Source organism: Kogia breviceps, chromosome 7 (assembly GCF_026419965.1).
Source record: "Kogia breviceps isolate mKogBre1 chromosome 7, mKogBre1 haplotype 1, whole genome shotgun sequence".
NCBI lineage: Eukaryota > Metazoa > Chordata > Mammalia > Artiodactyla > Physeteridae > Kogia > Kogia breviceps.
The window spans coordinates 30,771,518-30,798,699 of record NC_081316.1 but is presented as its reverse complement, the minus strand read 5'-3'; the positions used below and the strand labels follow the sequence as shown (position 1 = coordinate 30,798,699).

The window sequence follows — 27,182 nt, the reverse complement described above, 5'->3', positions numbered from 1 at the left end:
CTAGTTGAAAAGAAGGTTATGGAAACAAAATGATTTTGCTACACATTTGCCCACGACACGGTTTCTTTGGTCATAAAACACTAACCTCATGAGAGTGAATAAATTCATGAAAGCTACCAATAAATATTTGCCTTTGACAATGTCAGGCAGATTTACTGCATACCATTCTCTTTAGAGGAGAGTAATAACTGAGGAATAGAAATTAACTCCATAAACCAGCCATTGGAGCAAGCCCCCTGCAGGCAGGCAGGGGCAGTGCCTCTTCCCTCTTCTGTCACCAGCTTAGACCACCAGTGAACATCTCTCACTCTCTCATGGATATTGCAAATTCAAACAAAACAAAACACCATGATAAATTTTGGTGCTTTTCTTATTTTTCCATGGAGGTATGCAAATGGAGGGGGAAAACTCACCTAGTTGACAATATCTGATGATCAGTTACCTCAACTCTAATAATAAAACAAACTGTGTCGAGTCCTATTTTCTTCATCTAAGAGCAAGTGGTGTCCAGCATCTTAACACTGTCCAGATATTTACTGTCTGTCTGTACAATAATCAATGCCTACTTAAATATAATGAATCCTTAAAGCATCCCTGAGAGTTTAAAATGAATAGTATTGAATTTATTATATTATCAGGATAATTAAAGTTTAGTAGAAATCTACCTCAATCATTGTATGAAATTTTGAAAATATTTATGAGCAAAATTCTGTTACTTAAGATGCTACTTACAGAAATCAAATGGCAAATGTCTATTCTATTTTAAACTCTCAAAGTATTCTAGAACACATATTGCAAGAGGGCTTCAATTTTCTGCCATGCTTCCTGACCAATTCTTTAACAACTGTAACTGCTTTCTTAGCTATTCAGTAAGTATTCCTTCGATTTACTCCTTATGTTAGCAAAATGAGTTGGTTCTCCTAACAACAGATCATTTAAGGCAAAAATGTCTTGTAAGCATGAAAATTGAAATTGTTTATGGATACAAAAAACACCTCCGTTAAAAACATCTTTAACTAATGAGATAAATGTGATATTCTATTTTCTAAGAGTGTACCCTGACCCAAAACAGACTGGCCTACAAGTATTTTTATTGTAGAACAGCCAATGACCCTATGAAGCCACTGTTATTCTAGACCTTTTCTGAGAGAAATGGAGCAGTTAATATTGTTTAAGGAAATGGGAAGGGATAGAATTTTGAAGCTGGGTGACAGGGGACTGGGGAGGAAAGTTCTGAAACTATGCTGCCCCCACCAAAATGACACTGAACAGTTTAGGTCTTATAAAGCGTCTACAGGAGGCATGGGCATATTACTTACTCTACTTGAAACAAAGCCCTGGGTAGAATTAATACTTTCAATTTCTCCTGGTGGAATATTTTCAATTCCTCGGAGCAAAGAGACACTTTCAATTCCACAAATTCCACCTGAGAAATAAAACAGAACTTCCTGCAATGTTGCGGCTGTGAAATTTAAAAAAAAAAACAATACAAAATTGTTCTCGCATCTCCATGCCATGCTTTAGGGCTCTAGATGCAACTAAACATCTTAAAAACTAAACAGTGCTTCCCTGGTGGCGCAGTGGTTGAGAGTTCGCCTGCCGACGCAAGGGACGCGGGTTCGTGCCCCGGTCCGGGAAGATCCCACATGCCGCGGAGCGGCTGGGCCCGTGAGCCATGGCCGCTGGGCCCGCGCGTCCAGAGCCTGTGCTCTGCAACGGGAGAGGCCATAACAGTGAGAGGCCTGCGTACCACAAAAAAAAAAAAAAAAAAACTAAACAAACTGAAACAAAGACATCTCTTTGCCAACCCCTCATAAGCCTCTCAGTTGCATCCCGAAGGTCTGAGCCTCATCCTCACAGTGATCCGCTACATAATGATCTCTATACTTTGACTATGACAGCTTGTGACTGCCTTACAAAAACACTTCTTAAAAGTACTCAAGTAAAAGTACTTGCTTTTAAGAGCCTAATCTTATTTTTGAAGTTGGCATAATTGTTCACTTAAAATAAGGAGACATTAACTTGAAAAAGAGAGACTGTACGAGAATTATTTAGTACCATTTAGTCATGAACTTCTCTGCCTGCAACTGCAGACAAATGCATCGCACCACTGCTCTGATGAAGAGCATCCACTGGCCACATCACGCAAGAACTGAGGCCTAAGTCACTGTGTCAGAGGTATAAATTATGGTCCAAAGACAGCTCCAGGCACTGCTGAGCTTGGAATTGCTTGCTGAGCAGCCATGTTGTTCCAAACAAACTCAATGCTTAAGAGGCTAAAGGGCAGTGGAGGCAATTATTGGAAGGAAATTTCTCACTAGGCCAGAAAGGAATAATTAAGCCTTTGCATGCTAAATCACATCACTGGGGTTAACAATGAAGTAATCAAGTGTAAATGGTGACAAAGCCCATCTATAGGACTCATGAAAGGAAATTAAGGTTGTGGGTACTCTAAACTATTGTTGCTTAAATACCACAAAAATTAGTCCTGAAAACTTCATTCATTTATCCTCTCTTTATACAAATGTGTGTGCTTTTGGTGGGAGGCAAGAAATTGGTTAATCCAGCAATTAAGGCAGATATACTGAATCATCCGAAGTAAAACACCACCCAGCTACTAATTCACAGGCAGAGATCCAACACAATTCCCCACACTACTTAGACTAGACCAAGAGCTCAGTAATGAAGACGCACATGGGATTTATTCAAATATATGGCTAAAACCATCTAAGTGATAAACCTAGTGCACACTTTATATATTACATTTTCTATGCCGCAGGGCATAGAAGAGAATTCACACACACACACACACACACACACACACACACACGCACGCGCACACACACACACAGAGGTAGGCGGAATGTGGGGAGACAAATTCCGGGAGAAACATGGAGGGCACACACATCATCTCCAACAACTGCTCAGTAGCAGTTAAAACTGGTTTAGGATTCCCTGGTGGTCCAGTGGTTAGGACTCTGTGCTTCCACTGCAGGGGGCACAGGCTCAATCCTTGGTTAGGGAACTAAGATGCGGCATGCTGTGCAGCATGGCCAAAAAAAAATAAAAAATAAAATAAAATTGGTTAAGCTCTAAAGGGAGCAAAATAATGTGGGCCTGACTGTTAAAAGGTCTAGATTCGACTTGGGCTTTGCAACCCCAGGTTATTATCTCACCTCAGAAACAGAGTTTCCTCGTCATATTTCAGGAGTGAGGCCAAGAGTAAGATTTCTCAAGACTCTAAACTGATGTGGTATAGTAGTTGTTGTTGGAAATAATTTAAGACTCAGCAAAAGTTGCAAAAATGGTGCAGAGTTCCTATGCATCCTTCACCCAGCTTTCCCAATGGCAACATCTGACATGACCAGAATACATTAGCTAAACCAGGAAATTTACTTTGGTACAACATTATTATCTTAAGCTACAGACCCTACTCAGATTCCACAACTTTTTATATGCACTCCTTTTTTTAAAAACCACACGTACGAATTCATATGATCACCACTGCAGTCAGGATAAGGAACTGCTCCCTCACCACAAAAAAAAACAAAAACATAGGCATATTACTCTACTTGAAACAAAGCCCTGGATAGAATGAATACTTTCAATTCCTCCTGGCAGAGTATTTTCAATTCCTTACAGAAAATAGACACTTTCAGTTCCACAAACTTGGAAAATGAAATAGAACCTCCCGTAATGTTGTGGTTGTGAAATAAAAAAATACTCTCAAGGAAAACTCAGCTCTCACCTCTATTCCTCGCTTTAGGGTGCTAGGTGCAACTACAACTTTGTCAAAAACTAAACGAAATAAAACAGACTTTTCTTTGCCATCACTGCCCCATCACTCCCTCCTGCTACCTCTTTAGAGTCTCACTGTCCTCCTATCTCGGGCTTCCCTGGTGGCGCAGTGGTTGAGAATCCTCCTGCCGATGCAGGGGACACAGGTTCCTGCCCCAGTCCGGGAAGATCCCACGTGCCGCGGAGCGGCTGGGCCTGTGAGCCATGGCCGCTGAGCCTGTGCGTCCGGAGCCTGTGCTCCGCAACGGGAGAGGCCACAAAAAAAGAAGAAAGAATGTCCTCCTATCTCTAACCCTAGCAACCACTAACCTGTTCTCCATCACTATAATTTTGTCATGTCTAGAGTGTTTTAAATGGAATCACCAGCATATGTAACCTCTTGAGATTGGCTTTTTCACCCAGCGTAATATCCTTGAGAGTCATCCATGCTGCTGCATGTATCAATAGTTGGTTATCTTACTGCTGTGTAGCAGGCCACTGTTCTGATATACCAGTTTATTATGGCATGTGGATTTTCAACTTTTTATGTTTTAACTAAATTATAATTATGGGGTGGGGAGGAACTTTTAAAACCTTGCTTCGCTATTGCTTAAGATGGGTTCATACTCCAAGAGATATGGATTCTCTTAATTGCTGATTACCTTAATCACTCCAAGATTCAAGGCTTCCCTGGTAACCCTACTTAAATAGCGAGCCCCCTTCATCCTGCTTTATTTTTCTCAACAGTACTTAGTATTACCTGATTTTATATGTTTATTGTATTTATTTTTTTACTGTCTACCACCACCCCTACCGCACCCCATGCCAGGTAAGTTACATGAGGGCAGGGATGCTGTCAGATATCATCAGATGGGACTTCCCTGGTGGTGCAGTCATTAAGAATCTGCCTGTCAAAGTAGGGAACAGGGGTTTGATCCGTGGTCCGGGAAGATCCCACATTCCTTGGAGCAACTAAGCCCGTGCGCCACAACAACTGAAAGCTCATGTGCCTAGAGCCCGTGCTCCGCAACGAGAAGCCACCACAACGAGAAGGCTGTGCGCCACAACTAGAGAGAAAAGCCCGCACACAGCAACAGAGACCCAAATTAATTAATTAATTAAATTATTTTTTTAAAAGATATCATCAGTTATCTGTGTCCCCGGCACCAAGACAGTTCTTAATACTTAATAAATGTGCTGAACAAATTAACTTTTAAAATCATGACTTATTATCTCAGTAAGTATTACTTTAGAGTTGAAAGACTACTGATTCCATGAACCATTATACCAATATTTGTAGCTCTCAGAAAATAGCTTGAACTGATAAAATTATTTGCACAAAACCTTTTTATTCACCTCTACAAAATAACTACCTCCTATTATACAATTTCAGTAAAGTACTGGGTCCTGAAAGACTGGACGATAGACAAGGAAGAAGTATAGGAAATCTTACCATCTGACAAGCATAAGCCATAAGCAACACAAGTCAAAAGTCTCATTAAATATTAAAGGTTTACATAATCAGAGAAAGGACCATCTACTCTGATAATGTGCTTCCCCCTGCTTTGTTTTGTCAACATACTCTGGAGGGCTACCAATGGTGCTGGGCAACTCATACAACTAAATGTAACTGGATTTCCTCCGTGGTAAATGGAGAATGTGAGCCAGATCAACTGTCTTCTACCAGTTCTTAAAAGAAGTGAACTTTTAAGAAAGGAGAGAAAGTCAGAAAAATATTAGCAAAAATTTGGTTATGATTTATGTAGCTGAAATGCTGAACAAATAATAAATAGATATCAGGTCTCTAAACATGTACCTGTAAATATATGTATGTATATTTAAATATACATGTGTATTTATATATAAATATATGTATTTATATTTATTGGGGACATATGTATGTAAATATAGCCTCTTCGATGTGTGGTCCATACCACACACAAAACTTTTAGTACCACTGCACCAGAGACCTTCAAGATTTAGAAGGGTCCAAATCTACATTCTAAGGAGCTGAGAACACTTCAAGCAGAGCACAAACAGATTTAACCTCTCCAAAACTAATTCCTCATCTATAAAACAAGCAGTTCATGATATCCACCATACACAAGATAGATAAATGCCTGAATCTAGGAAGAGCGCTAAAGGACACTGTCATACAACCCACTCAACCAAGTAACCCTGGTCTGAAAAAACAAAATCCAACACCCCATCCACAAAACCTCTTTTATTACCACCTGTGTGCCCTCACCCCCTGGGGTTTCTCCATCTCTAAATTGGAGAATAAAAGCATGTGCTTTAGAGGGCTGATGGGGGTATCAAGTAGATAGTGCATGCAAAGGCTCTTCACCTAGTACTTGGTACTCAATGACATTTATGATTTTTAGCACCTATGTTCATAACAAGATGATGATGATGGTTTATCTGAATGGCAAGACAGACCATGAAGAAGCTCTTCATGATAAAGAATGCAACTTAAGTGAAATAAAACAGCAAAATGCTTCCAGAAGAAGACAACCTGTAGAGTTACCAGGTAAATGACTCTCCATGATGGGACTGGTACATTCAAAATCAAAACTGTGGTCACAGATTCAGTCGTGAACAGCCCTGCTGCTAAAGGAAAGAGCACACAGATTGAAACAGGACCCCATCCAGTCTGTAAAATATTAACAGCTTAATAAACATCAGCTCACCATCCAAAAACACAGTATTCAACAAGTCAACTGAAGAGTACCAGCTAAATTAATACCAAGTTGACTTCATGAAATGCCTTGGGGGGAAAAAAGGCTCATGGGTGATTCACTTTTATGCTGACTTCCCTATAAAAACATCTTCAACAAGAGAGGCAGGAAATTCCAGTGAGTGAAAGGGGGCAACTATATGGAAACCATCATACTGCACACTTTGCTTTTTAATTTACTTCAGTGTTTTGGTTTAAAGAAGCACATTCTGAAATTTGCTCCTTAAGAAACAAAAAAGTGAGTATGCTAACGGATCTGATCCTCATATACCATCCAACGGAATTCCAGAAAAGAAAAAGCAAGCTAAAAGACACACAACTGATATTTACTTTCCTGAACACAAAAACACTATTAACGTAGAAAATGATGTGAAAGCTTTCAAGGAGATCAAGTCATAGAGACCTTTTAAAAAATTCTGCTAGAAATAAAAGATAACTTAATTTTACCCAGTAAATTGATTTTTGAACATAAGTTACTCCTCAATCAAGTCATAGTACCCCACTGTATGTACACATATATTGATACATGTGTATGCTTTTTTGGGATGTTTTATTTTCAATTCTGATTTTTTTCCCTGTAGTAACCTGTCACTTCTCAGCATTTCATTTGTCACTTTAACCTTATCTTCTTCTGAAACTGTCAACTCCCCATGCTAACTACAGAATGGACAAACAAATACCGAACACCAACTACCACCCACTAACTGGGATGTCATCACAAGTTACCTAACCCTTTCCAATCTTTGTTTGCTTAGCTATAAAATGGAAACCATGCCATGTGTAACATGCCAAACACACGAGGAGGCCTAGCAATTCCTCACCAAATTTCCATTTTTTTGAATCTGACTTTCCAAACACAAATACACTAAAAATTCAAAGTTTTTTCACTGTCAGCAAAATGCTCCACATTGGTATCACTTCTACACGAGTCCTTCAGGCATCACGGTTAACTGCCAGGTATCAAAAAGAAGGCTGGATGGTGGCACCGTGGTTAAGAATCTGCCCGCCAATGCAGAGGACACGGGTTTGAGCCCTGGTCCAGGAAGATCCCACATGCCGCGGAGCAACTAAGCCCGTGAGCCACAACTACTGAGCCTGCGCTCTAGAGCCCACGAGCCACAACTACTGAAGCCCGCGTGCCTAGAGCCCGTGCTCCGCAACCAGAGAAGCCATCGCAATGAGAAGCCTGCGCACTGCAAGGAAGACCCAAGGCAGCCAAAAATAAAATATAAATAAACAATTTTTTTTAAAAGGCCAAGAATTCTACTCCTGTAAAAGCACAGACATTTAAGCATAATCAATTTTTAACAGCTTCTGTGAGTACCACATATATACTATGTTAACAATATACTGAAGCTATAAGTAATTAGTGATATCAAGCCTAAGCACAGAAATTTAAACATAATCAATTTTTAACAGCTTCTGCAATACCACATATATACTATGCTAACAATATATTGAGGCTATAAGTAATTAGTGATATCAAGCCTCTAAGACATAAAAATCTAGACCAACATTTTCTTATTAATATATACTTACCATATAGCCCAGGATCTCACTTCTAGGTATTTACACAAGTGACATGAAAAGCTAGGTTCATACAAAAACTTCTACATGAATATTTACAATGGTCTTATTTGTTAACTGCCAAGAACTGGACACAAGGCAAAAAATTGTGGTACATCCATATACTGGTATACTCCTCAGCAATAAAAAGGAATATTACATACACAACAACATGCTAGTATCTCAAAAGCATTATGATAAGTAAAAGAAGCTAGGCACAAGACTATACTCTGTTACTTTCCATTTATGTGACATTCTGGTAAATGCAAAACAATATAAGAGACCCAAGGTAGAACATAGATCATCAGTTGCCAGGGACCAAGGGTGGGGAGAGAGGTTAACTATGGGCACGGGGGAGTGATGGAAATGTTCTAGATCTTGACAATGGTGGTGGTTACACTCCTATACACATTTCAAAACTGTACACTTAAAAGGGTGAATTTTTAAGATTGAGAGGTTTAGGGGAGTTCTCCCTATGAATCAGTAGCTCTAAAGGTCAGTTAAGTAGTCAAAGAAGGAAGATGGAGCACTGGAGATTATGAGTTATCTTAGAATACACATATGGAGTCACTAACAGAAAGTGAGGGGCTCGAATAGGCTCATTCGTGAACAACCGTATAACCAAAACTTTTTAAACTGTAACCGTCCAAATTTAAAGGGAATCTACTATAATCAAGAACTACAAAAGGAGTTATTCTTTTAAGAAAATGTGAGAGGCAGTAATGTCTATTAGCATGTTGTTTTACAGTGAATGTTCAGTAATGATACCAAGAACCATCAGAAATACCTTCTAAATGAGATGTATATATACATTTAAATATTTGGCTATATCTGGGACAAAACAGGAGCTCACTTCCTTTTCAAGCAATCATCTACTCCTGTCAAAACCAGCCCACATGTCTAAGAAACAACAGAACTAGAAATTCAGGCTAGGGTAACTTAAGGGTTGGAAAGGACCCCGATGAAATGGATGTCATTATTTCCTCCGCCAAAGTCATGAATCTTCTTATCTTTGGTGTCATAGGGGTTTTTTTTTCCCCTTCTCCTTCTGGAATGCCACCTCAGCCAGGGTGGTGCCAAGGGCAAATTCCTTTAACGCAGAAAAAGACCTGAAGAAAAACAGCAGTTGATTTACCCCTCTATTCCACGTTCTTGGCCCTCTCCTGCCACACCTGCTGACAAGCCTCCACACTGTGGATTCAGATGCCACAAAGAAAAGCCGTTAATGCTAGCTGAACTGAAACCAAGTCCCCAGTAGAAGCTGGTGCTACGCAACAGAAGCCTTAAAGGTCAATGTGGCAGGGCTTGGCTAGCATGAGAATGATCAACTGACCTCCTTCTGCAGACTGACAGGGAGAGAAACATAAAGGCAGACAGTCCTCAAGGTACGTTCTATCGGGAATCAAGCATCCTTGTTCCCAACTTGTGTATCCATCAAATACATGCCACATATCAAACCTGGGAGAACAGCCTCGAAATGTCCTGCACACACACACACACACACACACACACACACACACACACACACACACACACACACACACACACACTCCCTTTGGTGAAATAACTGATCAAGCAGGAAACCCCACCATGGAAGCAGGTCATACAAACTTAATTCAAATTGGTATTAGAAACTGGCTTATCCAAAACATGAGACTTCCTTTCCACAGAATGTAACAGGGCTTTGGAAAACACAGTCTGATTGCTAACAGCAGAGCCTGTGGTTAGCACACAAACTTGCCAACCTACCATGAAGGATGAAGCCTTCTGCTGTATGTCCTCATAGCCCCAGACTGTTTGCAAAGGGCAGGAATGAAATATTCCATATGTTTTCTTTGTCAGTGACATGGCTATTGAAAGCAAGGCCATGGTAGTCCCCCTGCTGAGGGACTGGGTCAAGCTATTCACGTGTAACCAGGCAGATGTCAAGATGGTAATGGGAAAAACATCTCAAACATTTTTTTTTTTTTTTAAAGGAAGAGACCCAGGGTAGAAAATGCACAACTGTATCTGAAACACTCAATCAATCTAAATAGGTCGTGAGCACTCCTGCATATGTTAACTGCTACTCTGAATTTACAATTCATTTTCAAATCAGAGCTGAATCAAAACCCAGAAAAGTTTTTAAGAGTTCTGAGAAAGATTTAACTGTGCTTACCAAGAATGTCATATAACTTTTGAGAAATGTGAAAGATTTTAAAGAAAGGATTTTAGTTCTAAAGTTACTTCAAGGATAATAAGCTTTTCTTTATCCACAAAACACAAGCATTGGTCTCAAATGTAAAGAAAATACACAGGTATCCAATAACCAGTAAAATATCATTTTCATAGTACTTGAAACAAAAAGTTCTCCCATAATCTGCATACTGCTAGAAACAAGGTGATATGAAGAAACAAGAACTCAGCCAAATTGTCATACCTGAGCTAATCTTATCCATCCCCAACCTGGGAAGTGATGAGAAACCATTGGGCACTCAGTGGCATGAGGCTCCTTAAAGAGTTAAGCATTGTTTCATGAAAATCCTCAGTGTTCCAAAGTCTGGAAGTAGAAAATTATTATCTAAAGATCACACTGGCACTGTCTAAGGTCACGTGCCCATTTACTATGAGGAGAAACAATGCGTTCCGCTATTAGGAGAGCGTCCTTCAACTTGACCAGCCATCTCAGGGAAGCAATGTCCAGTCAGATACCAAGGCAAGAAAGCATGATTTCCTCCAAGCTCTCTCCTCTAGAGAAACTGTAACTCCCCACCACTAGGCTTTCTTGTTAGAAAGGGAGCAGCACCACCTGTAAGAAGGAATCTTGATAAAAACATAGGCATTACACTTTCTCCACCAGGATTCTTTATGGTTTTCTGAATGAAACGTCTACCAGATGAAGAGCCTTTTTTCCATTAGCACAAGGGTTCACTGCGAAGTCTCCAACAGGCTATAAACCTGATACACATTCAAAGAACCAGAGAAATTGGGTTTAGAATTTTTAAATCTAAGTGACTTAAAGGGATAACACACATAGACAATTGCTTAGTCACTCCTCAAAGAAATGACAACATAATGTAATGGGTCCTTGCTGTCACTCAAACAGGTCATGCTAAAGTTTCCTACATGTGACCCTTGAAGATAAAGTCAAGTGAACTCTTCTTGCAGATGGAAAAGACAACGTCCAAAGGGATTAAGTGATACCTTCAAGCACACAGATTTAGGACCTCAGGGGTCTTGATTCCTTGTGCCACACTATCAAAAATAAAACAACTTCTGAAGTCCTGTTCATAAAAATAGGCGCATAAAAAGAAGACTGGAGAGTAGATAGTGACATAAAAAGCTGGATTATGCAACCACGGACTCAAAATGACCTTGGAGAGAACAGAAGGCCAACAAGAAAAAATTTTCTTTCTTACAAAGATAAGAATACATTAAGATTTTAAAACAAACCCCACTAATCAAGTGAGATGAACTAGCAGGAGCACAGAGTGGACGAAAACTGGGATTATGATAAACTGCTAAGTATCAGTTAGTAAATCCACGTGTAATCTTTTAAAACATGATACTGGGCTTCCCTGGTGGCGCAGTGGTTGAGAGTCCGCCTGCCGATGCAGGGGACACGGGTTCCTGCCCCGGTCCGGGAAGATCCCACATGCCGTGGAGCGGCTGGGCCCGTGAGCCATGGCCGCCGAGCCTGCGCGTCCGGAGCCTGTGCTCTGCAACGGGAGGCCACAGCAGTGAGAGGCCCGCGTACCGCAAATAAAAAAGAAAAAAAACATGATACTAATATGTTAAATGAGAATTCTGTACATGCTTGATGTGAGATAAGGAGAGCCTGAAGAGGACCCAAGGGGCAATTATCAGATTCGGAAAATGCAAAAGCTGGATTTAGCGCCTAAAACAGAGAAGCGTGTGAACAGTCTTCAAGAACATTAAGAAACCTAAAGGTTAATCAACAGTATTTGCCTTCTCTCCCCTCACCTCCGTAAGAGTTGCTAGACTTCGGAATAGAGTGCTTAAGGTGTAAGGTATCCAAGAGAGAGAACAGTGCTGACTCTCTGGAGATTCTCAGGCAGAAAAAGAAGCTCCCTGAGATGGCTTCCACACACCGGAAGGGTGACAAAGTAGATCACAGCGGTGGCAACCACAGATCTCCTCTCTCCTGAGAAAATCTAGTCTGCCAAGCCCTTCTTGTATTATCCATATTAGTCGTATATTTTCTCTAAGGGCTTCTTAGCATGAAGCTTACCCTGTAGGGAAATGGGAAAAACCAGAAGTTAAACAGCAAGCATCATAGCCCAGTCCCCAGAGTTTTAGAGAGAAGACTGCCAACTCGGAAGCATACCTCCTACCCTGCACTTCCCAACAAGAAACGTGAATAAGAGTGAGACTTCTTTTTTTTTTTTTTTTTTTTTGCTGTATGCGGGCCTCTCACTGCCGTGGCCTCTCCCGTTGCGGAGCACAGGCTCCGGACGCGCAGGCCTAGCGGCCATGGCTCACGGGCTTAGTTGCTCCGCGGCATGTGGGATCTTCCCGGACCAGGGCACGAACCCGCGTCTCCTGCATCGGCAGGCGGACTCTCAACCACTGCGCCACCAGGGAAGCCCCAAGAGTGAGACTTCTAATGACCTCTATCTACCTCCCTAGGAAAACAACTATAATCAAGCTCTTCAGGGGAGTCTGGAGGTCACCACTTGTATTCAGTTATGCTGCGGCTTATACTGAGAGCTCCACATGGGCAGTCAGAGCCCGGGCGGAGTGGGCAAGTGGGATCCCAACCAGTCCTAGGTGCATTCCTCAGCCATGCTTCCCAGAGAGCCAAGGGAAAGGCGCCATCTCCCTGCCAAAGTTAGGTCACTCTACTCGGGAGGGGAAATTCCCCCAGAGAAAACTTTAAACATGTACAGGGAACAGGGAAAATCTAACTCATGATTTTTCTGGATACCACGCTCTGAAATCTGATTCAAAGAGCAAAAATATTCTGTTGCCAGTGTGCACTGAGATTTTCATTCTTTTAATGGTCAATTTTATATTTAAAACTTTGTTAAAAAAAGGGGGGGGCTGCATTCTCCTAGTGTAAAAATAGAGGGGAAAAAAAAACTAGCTCAAGGGGCTTACATAACTTTTTACTTATCTTGACTCGGAATACTTAAATACAAATGAAATATGAAGGATAAAGGGTCATTAAATATCCCATAATATATTAAATATGCTTTCCCCACACGTTTCCTCACTAGCACAGACAACAGACCAGTCCGGGATCTAAACGTATACCCAGTCTTGGCCCAGCTGCCTCCCAAAATATCTATGGTTTACATTTCCTTACAAGGATATTCTTAATGGGCCAACATGTTGCCACAGAGGGTTGGTTCAGTGCTTTTCCCATAAGATCTTTCATTACAGAAAAGCTAAGAGAACTACCAAAATATGTATTTTTTAAATGTTCATTTCTGAAGCCTACACTCTTAGATGGGCATTCCTGAACGCCAATCACTTGCATCTAAAATAAGAGATGCAAAATGCAAAATGACAATTCTTGCTGTAGACTTACTGCAGGGGCAGAGGGGGACCTGGCTAGCATGTTTTTGACTATTCAAATATGTAACAGTATCAAAACATGCTTTAGAGACTAAAAACAACCACCCATTCAGAGTTTTAACTGCCTGTACATGACAGAATATTTCTGTACACTATAAGAAACTTACTAAAAATAGTCCCAGCCATATACAAAGTTTAATAACAAATATTTGTCTATGGGTGAGTGAATCCAGAGTATACTACTACATAATTACATCTTGCCATTTAAAGGGGGTATTCGGGGCTTCCCTGGTGGCGCAGTGGTTGAGAATCCGCCTGCCAATGCAGGAGACACGGGTTCGTGCCCTGGTCCGGGAAGATCCCACATGCTGCGGAGCAACTAAGCCCATGAGCCATGGCCGCTGGGCCTGCGCGTCCGGAGCCTGTGCTCCGCAACGGGAGAGGCCACAACAGTGAGAGGCCCGCATACCGAAAAAAGAAAAAAAAAATAAATAAATAAAGGGGGTATTCGAGTAGTAACTTGCTCAAGTCTCTAGAAAGTTGAGATGTTACTAAATATGTATGACTATAAAATCATTTCTAAACTCAATTTTGATCTCACCCAATTTCAGACAATAGAGCCAATACTGGGCCTACAGTTTGTTCATCAAGTGTTGAGACACAAAAGAAATGTCTAGAAAGGCAGACAAATTAATCATTGTGTAAGAGTACTGATTTGCTAAATGCCCTAGTATTTTTTCTTGGCTGACAGAATTTAAAACTAAAGCATTTTATTATCCTCAACGAATCTTTCGAAAAACTACACTTCACTGAACAAAATTGGGGACAAAGTTATCCATGTTCTTGTATATACAGGAAAAGAAGCTTTGGGCATTGCCAAAAACTTCAAGGCTTCAGGAGGCAATTAAAGAGCAAGCTAGATAATACATTTCTAAAGACAAAACCATGAATTCTCATTTTAAAAAAATTAAAAGCAAAGCTGTCTGATCAAGTTACATTAGTTACGTTTTTCAGAGTTTAAGGTACATTGGGCAGGGTTTAACTTGTAACCCAGGTATACTGATAAATATTGTGCTTTTATGGAAACTTCTATCTTTTTTATAGAGAAAAAGTGGGAAACGGTCTTAGAAAAATTTCAATGAGTCACTAAAGGATTCTTACAACTTCACTTGCTTGATAGTCTACACAGATTCAGAGAGATTCAAAGCAATGAGAGCCATCAGTCACCAATATCCATTACTTCCTGACAAGAAAAATGGAAATAAAAGGATAAGCACAACCAAGGAGACCAAAGACCAAAATCCAAACTTGCAGGCTGTCAGTGCTTTCTGCCATTATAAAGATGACTAAAATAAGAATTTGAGAGATAACCTGACAGAGGCCAAAAATGCCCAAACTTGCCTGGATCCACCTACTAGTACAGAACTTTGATCTTCTCTAAGAGATTAAGTTGTCAATGTTACCTTACGATTCTAACGTAAGAGCCAAGTGCCTGGACATTAAATGCTTGTGATACCATAACTGTCATTAGCATTTAGCTGAACTGAAAATCATAAAATATTAGTGGTTACCACAAGCCTTCAGGAGCCTCGAAAGAGAATCACTGGTTTAAATCCTGGGTAGAGCTCAGACCACACCCAGCACATTGTTGCCTTCTGAGGCAGGTTCCCCAGTCAATGGATACATTCCAGTAGAGGTGGACAATTGGGGAAGTTTCCTGGGTCAGGGAGGGATTTCAGGATTGAGACACCTATACTAAACTTAACACAACAGAGAGGATCGGACAAACATATGGGGAAAAAAATCAAGTTAAATAGAAAACTTTTGGCAGTAAGAGTTGTTTACTTCCTTGTTCTCAGGTGAAGAAGCCAAGGCCCTGAAGGGTTAAGTGTGTCACCACCTCAAGGTCACTCGTGTGATTTATTGACAGATCTGGAAACCAGCTCTCCATATTCCCAGCAGAATGCTCTTTCCTCTCGTGTTGAAAGAGAACCCAGCAGTTCACTAGTTTGTAAAATAAACGACCTGTACTTAAAGATGTTCATATATTGGCCTTGTTTAGAACAAAGTTCCCCTGGTATGTAACAAAAATACTTCTCTAGAAAGACATACTGCAGAAAATAAGCTAACAGTGAAATTTACAGACAGTAACTTAGACATCAAAATATCAAAACTCGATCATCAAAAAAGGTATAAACATTTAGCCCCTGATTTACTGACCTGCCAGGGAATACAACTGACATTGGAGGAAACATAAGAAAATACTTTCAAATAATACTATTAAAAGAAAGGTGCTTGGAGTCGTTGAAAAAAAAGTACACCTTCGGGAAGAATCTGAGATGATGCTTTCCAAAGAAGAAAAAGCAACAGATTATTTTTTAAAACCCTTCAAAGCCCCTCAGGTAACCATCAGTTCTATATAGAAAGCTTGCTAACCTGCCCGTGTACAAGATACACTGTGAAGGGTGCAGAGATTATGACTAATTATATGGAAGTGAGGATGTTGAGTAACTTTTTGTACAGTATCCAAATGACTGAAACAGAGTGATTTTATTTTCCAAGTGTGAAGCCATACCAACAGGAAACAAGCGGGGCTATTCTACCCCAGCAAAGCGCCTTAGCTAGTCATGCATTCTGTAACAAGTCTCCATGGCAAATTTCCTAACACACACTTCTAAACACAAAGAACTCCTCCTCCAAGTGAGTGGCCATAAATAGGCTTGTGCAACTTCAACTAGATGGATATTCAGATACTTCTGGGATCTTTTCACGAGAGCAGCTGATCGCTATCGTCACCTTGCCATCCTAAAACTGTGTAAGAATTATAAAATCATAGAATGTGTCTGGAAGCTACAAGCAGCCTTAAATAAAATCTAGTGACTCCAATGACTTCATTTTTCAAATGAATAAACTGTCACCAAAAAAAAAAAAAAAGGTAGAATGACTCACCCAAGGCCACATAATTACTCAGGGGCATGGTGAGGACTACGACCAAGGGCTCAGACCTACCACCCTCTCCACAAAGCCACAGAAACAGCCTTGATAATCCTAAAACTATGCACCAGACATAACCTAAGATGTGGAAATCTGTGACCCCCATGTACAAGTCTCAAATTTTGTGACAGTAACACACAAACCAGAGGACACGCGTTCATTATCCCCTCGCCACCACCACCACGACTTCATCCCTTTCTCAATCAAGAATCTTGGAACGCAGGTGATTAAGAGGGACCTTATTAGCTCTAATAGGGGAATAAACTTGAACCCTTCTGATTAAAAATACACTTCAGAATTTTGATACTAGTCAGAGTACTTCCTTTAAAACACCTCAGGGTGAAATGTGACAAGCCAGTGCACTGTGACACAGGATCAGGAACTGCCGGTGCAAAATATAAATAAGCACTACAGGTGCAGCAAACGCTGTGAACACGGGAATCCCATCAACAGCACCGAGGATTACATCTGACTCTGCCCCCAGACTCAGATAAAGCAGCTTTCAGCAGGAAATAGACACTGTTAGGCTGAACAAGTTTAAACGAGCCTAAAGGAGAAAAAGCAGGTATCCTCTCTCTGGGGCCTTCTCAGATCTGGACAAAAAGCTAAATGCTGAGAATGTGGAGTTTGGCAATCCCGCGTGGGAATGAGGGCTGAATTCCAAGCCCCAATCCTGCCCCTCAGTGTGGCCTTAAGTCCTTATTTATTCACTGAAACATGAAGTGCTTCCTTTGTACCGGACTCTGGACTCCAAGTTGAGTAAAATAAAATCCCTGCTCTGTCAACGAGGAGTCCCAATGTGGGATGTGTACACACCTGAGTGAGGTGAAGGTAAGACACCACTGAGGAATGACAAGAAAATAACTTCGATTAATAATTACAGTCTCGTCTTTTTGACTTGTTTTTTGTGATGATCATTTTCTGTGTAACTAAACAGGCCTTGGTGCCCATGCTCCAGAAATTAGAAATCAGTGAATCAAAGTTTGGGAACCATGGATCTAGTTCCTTGGTGTGTACCTGTGTTCCACCAAAGCTGTGATGGGACAGCAAATCAGAAGTACTTGCAAAGAGACCTTGGGTGATTCCAAGGTGTCTTATAAGATCAACCGGAGTGGGCAGATCACAGCACCCGCCCCTCTTCAACGTGGCTTTTGAGATCACTGGTTTCCCAAAATGCAAATATACTGCCCTTGAAATGTCCTTTACAAGGGCTCGTCATGTAACATATACTTTTAAGGGTGAAATGAAGACTGTTCAAGTGAAATAAGGAGTCATCAGGAGGTACAACTACTCTACAGGTCATGAAGGGAAAAAGAAAATATAACACATTTGCCCACCACCACAGCTCAGAAAGTGCTATGATGATGCTAGTTTAAGCAATCTGATCTGGACTGGTGCCAATTATTTATCTGTTTCCCAAGACATGAACAGTCACTTATGTAAGGCTCAAGGTTGAGAATATAACATTTCACTACCTTTGGTGAATTCTAAAGAAAGATGCCTGATGCTCTATAGCAAGGAGAGTGCTCTCATAAAAATAAAAATTTCTTTGTGGTTTTTAGGTACTAATGTAAAGCAGCCCTTTTCCTTATAGGGCAAGTCTACACATTAAAACTCAAGGAATCTGCTAAACAAGGTCTTTTCAACTGGTCAAAATAGTAAAAGTATGCTTTTCTCTCTGGGACCTGTAAGATGTTTCAGGGAAAGCCACCTCTCCTGAATGAATTCCCTAAAAGTATGAAGAGGTCTTGGGGGAAAAAAAACAGCCCCTTCCCCTCTACCCAGTCTTCTTTCCCTTACTTCTCCCCACTCCCACCCAAACTTTCCCACGTAGGGTACCTTTGTGGGAAAATTGCTCACTGCAAAGTTAACTTTTTTTTTTACTGAAAAGTTAAATTTCACCATATTGAAGGAAAATGACTTCAAATGTGTAACTAAAACCTGAGACGAGGGGAAAAAAAAAAGAGAAGGGGGCCGGCGGCCAAAGAATGAGACAGGTTCCAAGGCAACTGGCCACAAGACTCAAAAAAAACCCCACTGGCAGAGGGCAAGCAGAACACCTCCCACCAGCCACCTGGAAACAGCACCGCTCTGGCCTGCACAGAAAGGATCTCTTCACGGGGTCTGTTATTCCTTTCACACTGTCTATTTCTAAGAGGTCCCTCTCAGCAGCTGTAAGGTAAAAGGAAATTCCCTTTACCCAAGGCCTCTCAGAATCCCTTCCTCTCTCAAACAGTTCTTTCACTGCCCTTGATTTAATCTGGCCGCACAGCATCACAGCAAGGGAGGACAGGAGCATACAACAAACCCTGCACGCAGTTACCCTATTCTTTCTCTACTGGTGCCATCTGCCAACACCACAGCCAACACCTATTTCAGAGTCTTCGTTTCTAAAGCGAATGTCTAAAGCTCTCCATCCCCATTTGTGGAGGGGGGTTTTGGAAGTCAGAACCATCTGAGTGACTTTCCCAACCTCAGGCAGCTCAAAAGAAAAGTTCTACTGATTAAGGAACAGCAGAAAACTGCTACCTTTTGGGACAGGCAGAGCTGGAACTTTCATTTTCTTCCAATATCCTGTACTTCAGGTCAGCATTCCTTCTTTAAAAGGCCTTGTTGGGTAAAAGTATTTCACCCAGAGAAAGCTGCAATTCCCCCCCCCCTCCCTTCTCCGTTGTTTTCGCCGGTTTCCCTGCGAGCTCCAGAACCCGAGGCGTTTGCTGGTGAGTCCGGAGTGGAACTGGACTGAGGTGCCAGGTCGCTCCCCCCCGCCCCCCCGGACCATTCGCCCTGACTGCGGTACAGGTGTTTTCTTCTCCCCACATGCTGGAACCCAGGAGGCTCCAGGTGCTTCCCCACGAAAATTGCCTCGGTCTCAGACTCAGGCCAAGCTCTAGCCGCCCTCACCCCTGCCGCCAGCAAAACTCTTGCCAGCTGAGCAGGGGCCCGCGGGAGAAAAAGTCGCGTGAAAAGGCTGCCAGGGGCAAGCGTTTCCAGATTCCTTCTTCCTCCTCGGCCCCACATGCACTTGGGAGTTGGGGGAGGGTGGTGGTGATCGTGCCCGAAAAGTCTGGGAAAAAGAGCTACACGGGTCTCGGACCCGGACTGGCAAATCTTGTGAAGCTCGCGGCGCTGGAGCGGGTGCCAAGGAGGTGGCGGCGCCCCCCTCCTCTGGACACTGGGGATGGAGTGGGATCTGCCACTGGCTCCGCCCCCCGGAACCCCGTCCGGCGCCCCCTCCGCCCGCACTCACAGCGCTTGGGTGAAGGCGCTGAGCCCCTCGGGCACGGCCGTCAGCCCCTTCCCGGAGCAGTCCACCCGACGGTCGCCGTCGCAGCTGCAGGGCGCCGCGCAGAGAGGCGGCGCCGCGCCACTGGGCTCGGCCGAGCCGCGCAGCCCCAGGGCGAGGAAGCAGAGCAGCCCCAGCGGGCCCGGCATTGCTGCGGCCACCTCCAGCGCCGGCCTCTCCCGCGGCGCCGCGCCTTCGGCGCGCCTCTGGCGCCCTCCGACGCCCCCCGCCGCCCCGGGCGGCAGGCCTGCGGGCTGGGCCGGGGGCTCTCCTCTCTCTGCAGTCGCGGGGGCTCGGCCCCTTCAACAGTCCGCGGCAGCAGCAGCGCAGGGACGCGGCGCTCCGGAGTTTCGCCCTACCCGCTGCTCCATGGAAGCGCAGAGGCAGCCCCGTTCCTCCGGCGGCTCAGGCCAGCCGGCCGGGCCGGGCGCAGCTGCAGGGGCCGCGCTCTGCCATCGCACCCGCCTCCTGGTCCCCGGCCTCCCGCCGCAGCCGCTCTTCAAGGTTGAGGAGCGCAGCCTTCAGCCATGCCGGCCCCTCGCCACAGTCCCCCGCCCGGCTCTCGCACAAACACCCGGGCTCTTTCTCGCTCTCTCGCAGCCGCAGCTCAATCTCCTCCCGTCCTTTTCCCTTCTAGGGTTGCACGCTCGGGTTCCCAAGCCCCCAGCCGCTGGGTTATGCAAATCACTTAGGTACATGCAAAACTAACCCGTCTCCTGGAGCGCCATTGGCCGGGGGAGGTCTCGAGCTCATTACTATGCAAAGAGAGGAGCCGCCATTGGCCGAGAGTGGGACCAGAGGGGCGTGGTAATTGGGCGTGAGTGACAAGGTGGTGGTGGTGATGGTGGTGGTTCGCGGCAAAAATCCCTGCCTTGGCTCGGTTTGCGTGGCAGGTTGTGGATCGAAGGTGGAAGCATCCGAAGATTTAGAATCTGGGTTTTCCCTCCCCCACTCGTCTTCTCTCTGCAGAAATTGGATCTCGTAAATTGGATGACCTGAAAAGTAGAACTTGCCTCCAGCATTCAGTTAAGTTTCAAATGACTCTCCACTGTTCAAACGGCGAGGACTTTGGGAGCTGTGCAAATGGAAGAAAGATTTTGAAGAGGAGTGAAAAGGTTTCTCTCAATCTGACATAAATATTTGAGTTTTAGCTATATACTAAATTAAAACAGTGTACCGCCCATCCCCCAAGCGCCTCTCACTCACTTCAACTGACATCTTTATACCTACCTTGATATGCACTTGATAGCTAAGTCTTAGCAATTAGCCATCCACCATACAGAGTTTTGGTGACCGCAACTCAGATCGCTTTCTCATCTACTTTAAAATCCTAGAACACAGGAATCTTGTTAGGGTCAAAGGAGGTGATGTTTCTGAACACTGGACAATTTCTCCAGACAACTTTTGCTGTCATTTGAGTTCTAGGTAACTACCCTTGAGAAGCCAGCAGCAACTTTAGTGTTAGGTAATTATCAGCATTCCTTCCTCTTCTGGACTTTGGTGGCTTAATAGACCCCACGTTATTGTTATCATTGTTTGTACCAAATACTGCTTTATGGGCACCCCCTTTCTTGCTTTCCACTGTGCCTTTGGGTTATTTTACTCTATTTTGAAGACATTGCCATGAATACTTTAAATTAAGGCAGGCAGGGTTAAAAATGTCATTGTCATCAAGTTGATTACTCATGTCATGTAAGTAAAATTAAAGAAAATGGAAATAAGTTGATGCAGACCCAAGGAGTTTAAAATGAAAAATGTCCATCATCTTTTTTAAAAAATAAATTTATTTATGTTATTTTTGGCTGTGTTGGGTCTTCGTTACTGTGAGCGGGCTTTCTCTAGTTGTGGCGAGCAGGGGCTACTGTGTTGCGGTGAGCGGGCTTCTCATTGCGGTGGCTTCTCTTGTTGCAGAACACGGGCTCTAGGCACGCGGGCTTCAGTAGTTGTGGCATGTGGGCTCAGTAGTTGTGGCGCACGGGCTTAGTTGCTCCGCGGCATGTGGGATCTTCCTGGACCAGGGCTCGAACCCGTGTCCCCTGCATTGGCAGGCAGATTCTTAACCACTGTGCCACCAGGGAAGCCCTCCATCATCTTTACATTCAGGAGTTTATTTTTAAAATAATGCCCAATTGGGCACATGACTAACATACAATAAATTTATCCATATGCTTGAGAGTCAAATAAATACAGATATGCTTTGACTTTAAGTTTTAGGAATGACCTATTTCCTCTAATTGTAGGTTCAAAAGAGAAATTAAAGGTAGGTGGACAACCCTACCTTTTATAGATAAGAAATCTGAAGCTTGCAGATACTGTGCTCTGCCCAAGATCATCACAGAACAACTCCTGCGCTCCTGGTTCCTTGTATGTTGCCCTTGGAGCCTTCCCTAAATTGGTTTCCATTGTCTAAGTCATTTCCATTATTTTCTAGCAACTCTCATGAGCAAGTGAAGAGAAAATTGTTAATTTCATTTCTTTATTTGATTCCTTTAACATCTCTCTTTCATAACAACACTGGAAGATGACAGAATTTCTCTTGCCAAGGTATCACTATCTTCTGCTATTTGTTTTTTTTTTAATAACTATTACATATTATACTGATTGGTTTTAATTTGGCCAAATAATTCATTTCCTTTCTTTTAAAGTAGTGGTTTTCAAACTTTAGTTGGCATAAGAGTCACATGCAAAGCTTGATTAAAACTGCAAAGTGTCTTAAAAGCCTTAGAACCTTGAAATTAGCATTTTGATACACATCAAGTGAAAATGAGACAGGTGGTCCTTGAACCACACTTTGGGAACTTTATTCTTTGCTTCCAAGGAATAAGATCTTAGGGCTGGCAACTTAGATGAAAGGAGAGATTTGGATTGTGGAAAAAGGAGAGATGTAGATTTTATTGTAGAATGAATTCCTTTTGTCTAGGAGATGAAGAAGGTAAGAAAGGAGGATTAGATTTGCAGCTTGTCCAAGATGACAAAATATCAGGAACAAAGGACTTGGATAGAGAAAAAAAGAGGTAAGATATGCTAAAGTTTTAGTATTTCTGATAGTTGCTACATTATATATGTTTTGCTTTAAAGATAAATTGGCCAATTAGTCTTCACTTCTTGGATAAGATGCCCCAAGAGAGAAAAAAAAAAAAACACGCTGATTTTTAAGATACTATCCCAGACAACTAGAGAAAAATGATCAGCTCTTACATAACCCTTAAAGACCTAGAAAGATATCTGGATGAACCCAAATTTGATGGCAAACACGTAATAAACTTAACAGAGACTCTGCCTCCAGACTGGTTCCTCCTAGTTTTTCATGGCCATGGATGAGTAAATGGATATTATCCACAGGCTGGATAAGAGGAAGAGGAGCCTAGATACAGTGCCTCTGCATTGCAGGGTACTTTTGGACAACAAAGGGGGCACACCCTTCCAGTGATGTTCACCTTGGGGCTTTTGTGCAAAGGGCACAGGGCATGTTGACTCGTGGACAAGCTGGATTTTGTCCAACTCACACCCTCACCCAGACATTCTTATAAATATAGAGCCTACACAAGTGTATGCAGAAGCCGTACCTGCAAGCTGCTCCATTAAGGAAACAAAACCTGGGAGACTGTGAGGGTTCTTCGGTAGTGCTTTAATAACTGGATTATAAGTCCTCGAATGTACAGAATTTCACCTTTTATGAAGTAACTCCAATTTACAATAGAACAAAACTCTGAGTTCACAGCAATCAGCTTAAGAAATAGATCGTTACAAATGTAGTTGAAGTTCCCTTTGTACCCCTCCCCAATCATATTCCTTTCCTTCTTTCTCTCTCTGGGAAGTAAGACCTTTCCTAAACTTCATAATTAATGCCCGTGCATATTTTCATGCTTTTTGCACAGGTGCATCCCTAAACAATATATGTTATTGTTTTGCATATATAAAGAATATCAATCTGTATTCTTTTGCAACTTGGTTTCTTCATCCAGCCTGTGAGCTTTATCCATGTTCATAAAATATGTGCTATTGTTAATTCATTTTCCTTACTACATAGTATTCTGTTTAAAGAATATACTCAGTATTTATTTATCCATTCTATGAATATGAAACTTATTTGTATTTTTTCTAATAATGCTATCATGAATATTCTTGTACATGTCTCCCTTATATATGCCAAGAGAGTCTCTAAAAGGTATTTCCTTTATACACGTGTGTGTGTGTCTAGGAGTGTAATCGCCAGGTCATAGACTATGTGCACTCACTGCTATTGGATGTCAAATTGCTTTCAAAAGCGACTGTACTTATTTGTGCTTCCTTCTGCAGAAAATAAGAAACCCCATTACCCTACATCCTACCAATACCAATATTGTGAGACTTAAATATTTGTGAATCTGATGCACATGGAATGAAATCAAAGCGTAGTTGAAATCTGAATTTCCCTGATTACAACTACATCTTCTCATGTATTTACTGGGCATTTAGTGTGCTCTTCTATGCATTGCCTATTCATTTCCTCTGCCTGTTTGTTTTCTGTTGGGTTGTTTATATTTGTTTTTCTTGTTTAGGGCCAAATAGTAAAATTTGGAGCTTTGTGGACCACATGGTCTCTGTCATAACTATTCAACTCTGCCATTGTAGCAAGAAAATAAATGATATATAAACAAATAGATGTGGCTGTGTTCCAATAAAACTTTTTTGGCAAAAACACACGTTGGACTAGTTCTGGCCCTTGGGCCATATAGTTTCCCACCCCTGTTTTTTTTTTTTTTTTTCGGTATGCGGGCCTCTCACCGCTGCGGCCTCTCCCGTTGCGGAGCACAGGCTCCGGACGCGCAGGCCCAGCGGCCATGGCTCACGGGCCCAGCCGCTCCGCGGCACGCGGGATCCTCCCGGACCAGGGCACGAACCCGTGTCCCCTGCATCGGCAGGCGGACTCTCAACCACTGCGCCACCAGGGAAGCCCCCCAACCCCTGTTTTATAGGTGCTAATCCTTTATTGAAATCTAATTATTTTCTGAAAACCATTTGTAGGATTATGTAAAACTCAGAAGGACATGCCTCAAAGGTAACCATCTTTCCTTGCATGTTGACATCAAGCACTTTTAAACTTCTGGTCTCCATGGTGAGCTCATGCTGAAGATTATATTGCAGAATAAGCCCCAAAGAGTCTGTTGCAAGCTTAAACACGCCCCTCTTTCTAGAATGAATGGTGTCGAAGTTATCCTGAGCACTTAGGGTTTATCATACCTCGCATCCAAAAGACACCCCAAATATCTGACCTGATGTAATCACATGACCGGTGAATAATAGCTATTGACTTTATGAAAGCATCCATGCCAAACCCACCACCTCAAGTTAGAAGCCATACACATATATTAAAAATACGTATGTATATATACATACATATATATGTGTATTTGTATGTACATATACATACATAAACATTTCAAAACATAATAGGTTCAGGAAATAAAGAAAGGATATCAAGTCTAATCCCTACCCATCAGACATCTGATATGTATCTACTCTAACAACTGAGTCCTCAAGATAAATGCTCTTGTTTCTGTGCTCTGATGCCTCCACATTTGCATCTGGGGCTTTGGGCTGGAGGAGCTCCCACACTGGGCCCAGAGACTTGCAGTCTTAGTGTTTCACTCACTTGTGCTTTTCTTCTGAGTCTCAGTATCTCTACAGTGGTCCTATTTTACACAGGAGATAACATCTATTTTTTAGGGATAATTTAACATAACAATGGTTATTTTGAAGCACACAAAAAAATAACAATATGAAGTTGTTGAAAAATATCTTTTTAAGCTACACAAGTGGGTCAAATTTGGGCTTCTGGGCCCTCTTTCTTCTGCCATCTGTGTAGAACTGATGCACCTTTGGGATATGAGGACTGGTAGTGAGGCTTCTGGTGTGACTGACTGAAGGCCATTCTTGAAGCCAGCCCTTTTCAAAACATGACCCAAAATTTCTTAGTTTCCTGACCTGGTCAAATATCCTGTGGTCAGATGTCCTTTTCAGTACTTCTGAAGACCCATATTGACCCCAAACTTCAAAACATTAGGACAAATACCAGAAATATTTTCCTATACATAATATTCCTAATACATATTCCTAATCCTTTCTAAATCTGATTTTATTTTCCCAATCTTTCCATTTCAAATCTAACCCAAGAAGAGAATGAGACTCTTCTCATGAACAATTTCTTAATTACAGAATCATACATGGATCTCAAGGTCTGAGTGCATAAACTACTGGTGAGAAACAGAATGAGGCAAAAAATTAAATGAGCGTTAAAGCAACCAGGTGTTGTAATAGAAAAGTAAAGGGAGAAAAATCAGAATAGAAAACTGGGAAGATTATCACCTAGTCATGCTGAGAATTTGTTATGGCCAAAGTATTAACACAGAGTTCAGTCATAGAATTTGCTTCCTTTTTCACTCCCTCAGAATTCCACATAGAACTTTAAACATTTTGGAAAGACCTTAGCATGAGACAATTATTCCAAAGAACTACATGCAAAGTCTGTGCATCCCATAAAAGACATGTACAGAAAACCAGCACTTGGGGTGGGGGTCTGCAGTGGGGTTGAGGGTAGCTCTGCTGCTGAAGTGTCCTGGAAAGCTCTCTCCGTCTACAAGAACATACGTGGAAAGAAATCTAGAAAAGCAGGCAGTAAGAGATTTTAGACTCAAGGAGAAACTGTGGGAGGATGCGGAGAGAATACTTTACATTCTGTAGGTTGTCTTTCTTTTCCTGACCTGAATACCTAATGCTGTCTCAGAAAACACCTCTTGGGTAAACACCTCTTAGGTGATTCTCTTTCTTTTTGTCTAATGACAGCTGCCACGACTCTTCAAAATAAGAGGAGTGGCAATCAGAATGAAAATTTTAACAATCCCAAGATTTTTGAAAATGTCTTTAAAATCATTTCAAACATAAAAAATTCTGAGGCAATGCTCTAAAAATTCAGGCAAACTGTAATTTTCAAGATTACCTTGGAGAAGGGCAAAGCAAGGAAAGGTCTGGAAACTGGATCAATGGCACTGGATGTTAAGATGATGCCGAAAATGCTTTCTTGGGGTCTGGTTGACAAAATCTGGTACTATTTATTAAACTCTCTTTTTTTCTTTTTTGCCTCAGGTTAGTGCTAAAATATATGAATTTAGTTCATAGAACATTATGAGGAAAGTTTAAAAAAAATCACATGTGAAAGAGAAAATGGAGGACCTTGAGATATTAGGGAAACACATTATAGTAACTTTGCCAGTTTCTCCTTTTATTCCAAAATAACACAGACTTGTCAAGCTTTTCAACATT

General features: G+C 42.1%; 1 protein-coding gene across 1 annotated transcript in view; it reads right to left on the bottom strand.

Annotated features, from left to right (window-relative positions):
- LGR4 (leucine rich repeat containing G protein-coupled receptor 4) overlaps positions 1–20,176 on the bottom strand; it is a 97,494-nt gene extending 77,318 nt beyond the window's left edge. The window contains exon 1 of the mRNA XM_059070748.2: positions 19,845–20,176. Within this exon, the coding sequence (XP_058926731.1) occupies positions 19,845–20,029 (185 nt within the window). The 5' untranslated portion in view covers positions 20,030–20,176. The remainder of the gene's footprint in view (positions 1–19,844) is intronic.
- Between the last annotated feature and the right edge of the window lie 7,006 nt (positions 20,177–27,182).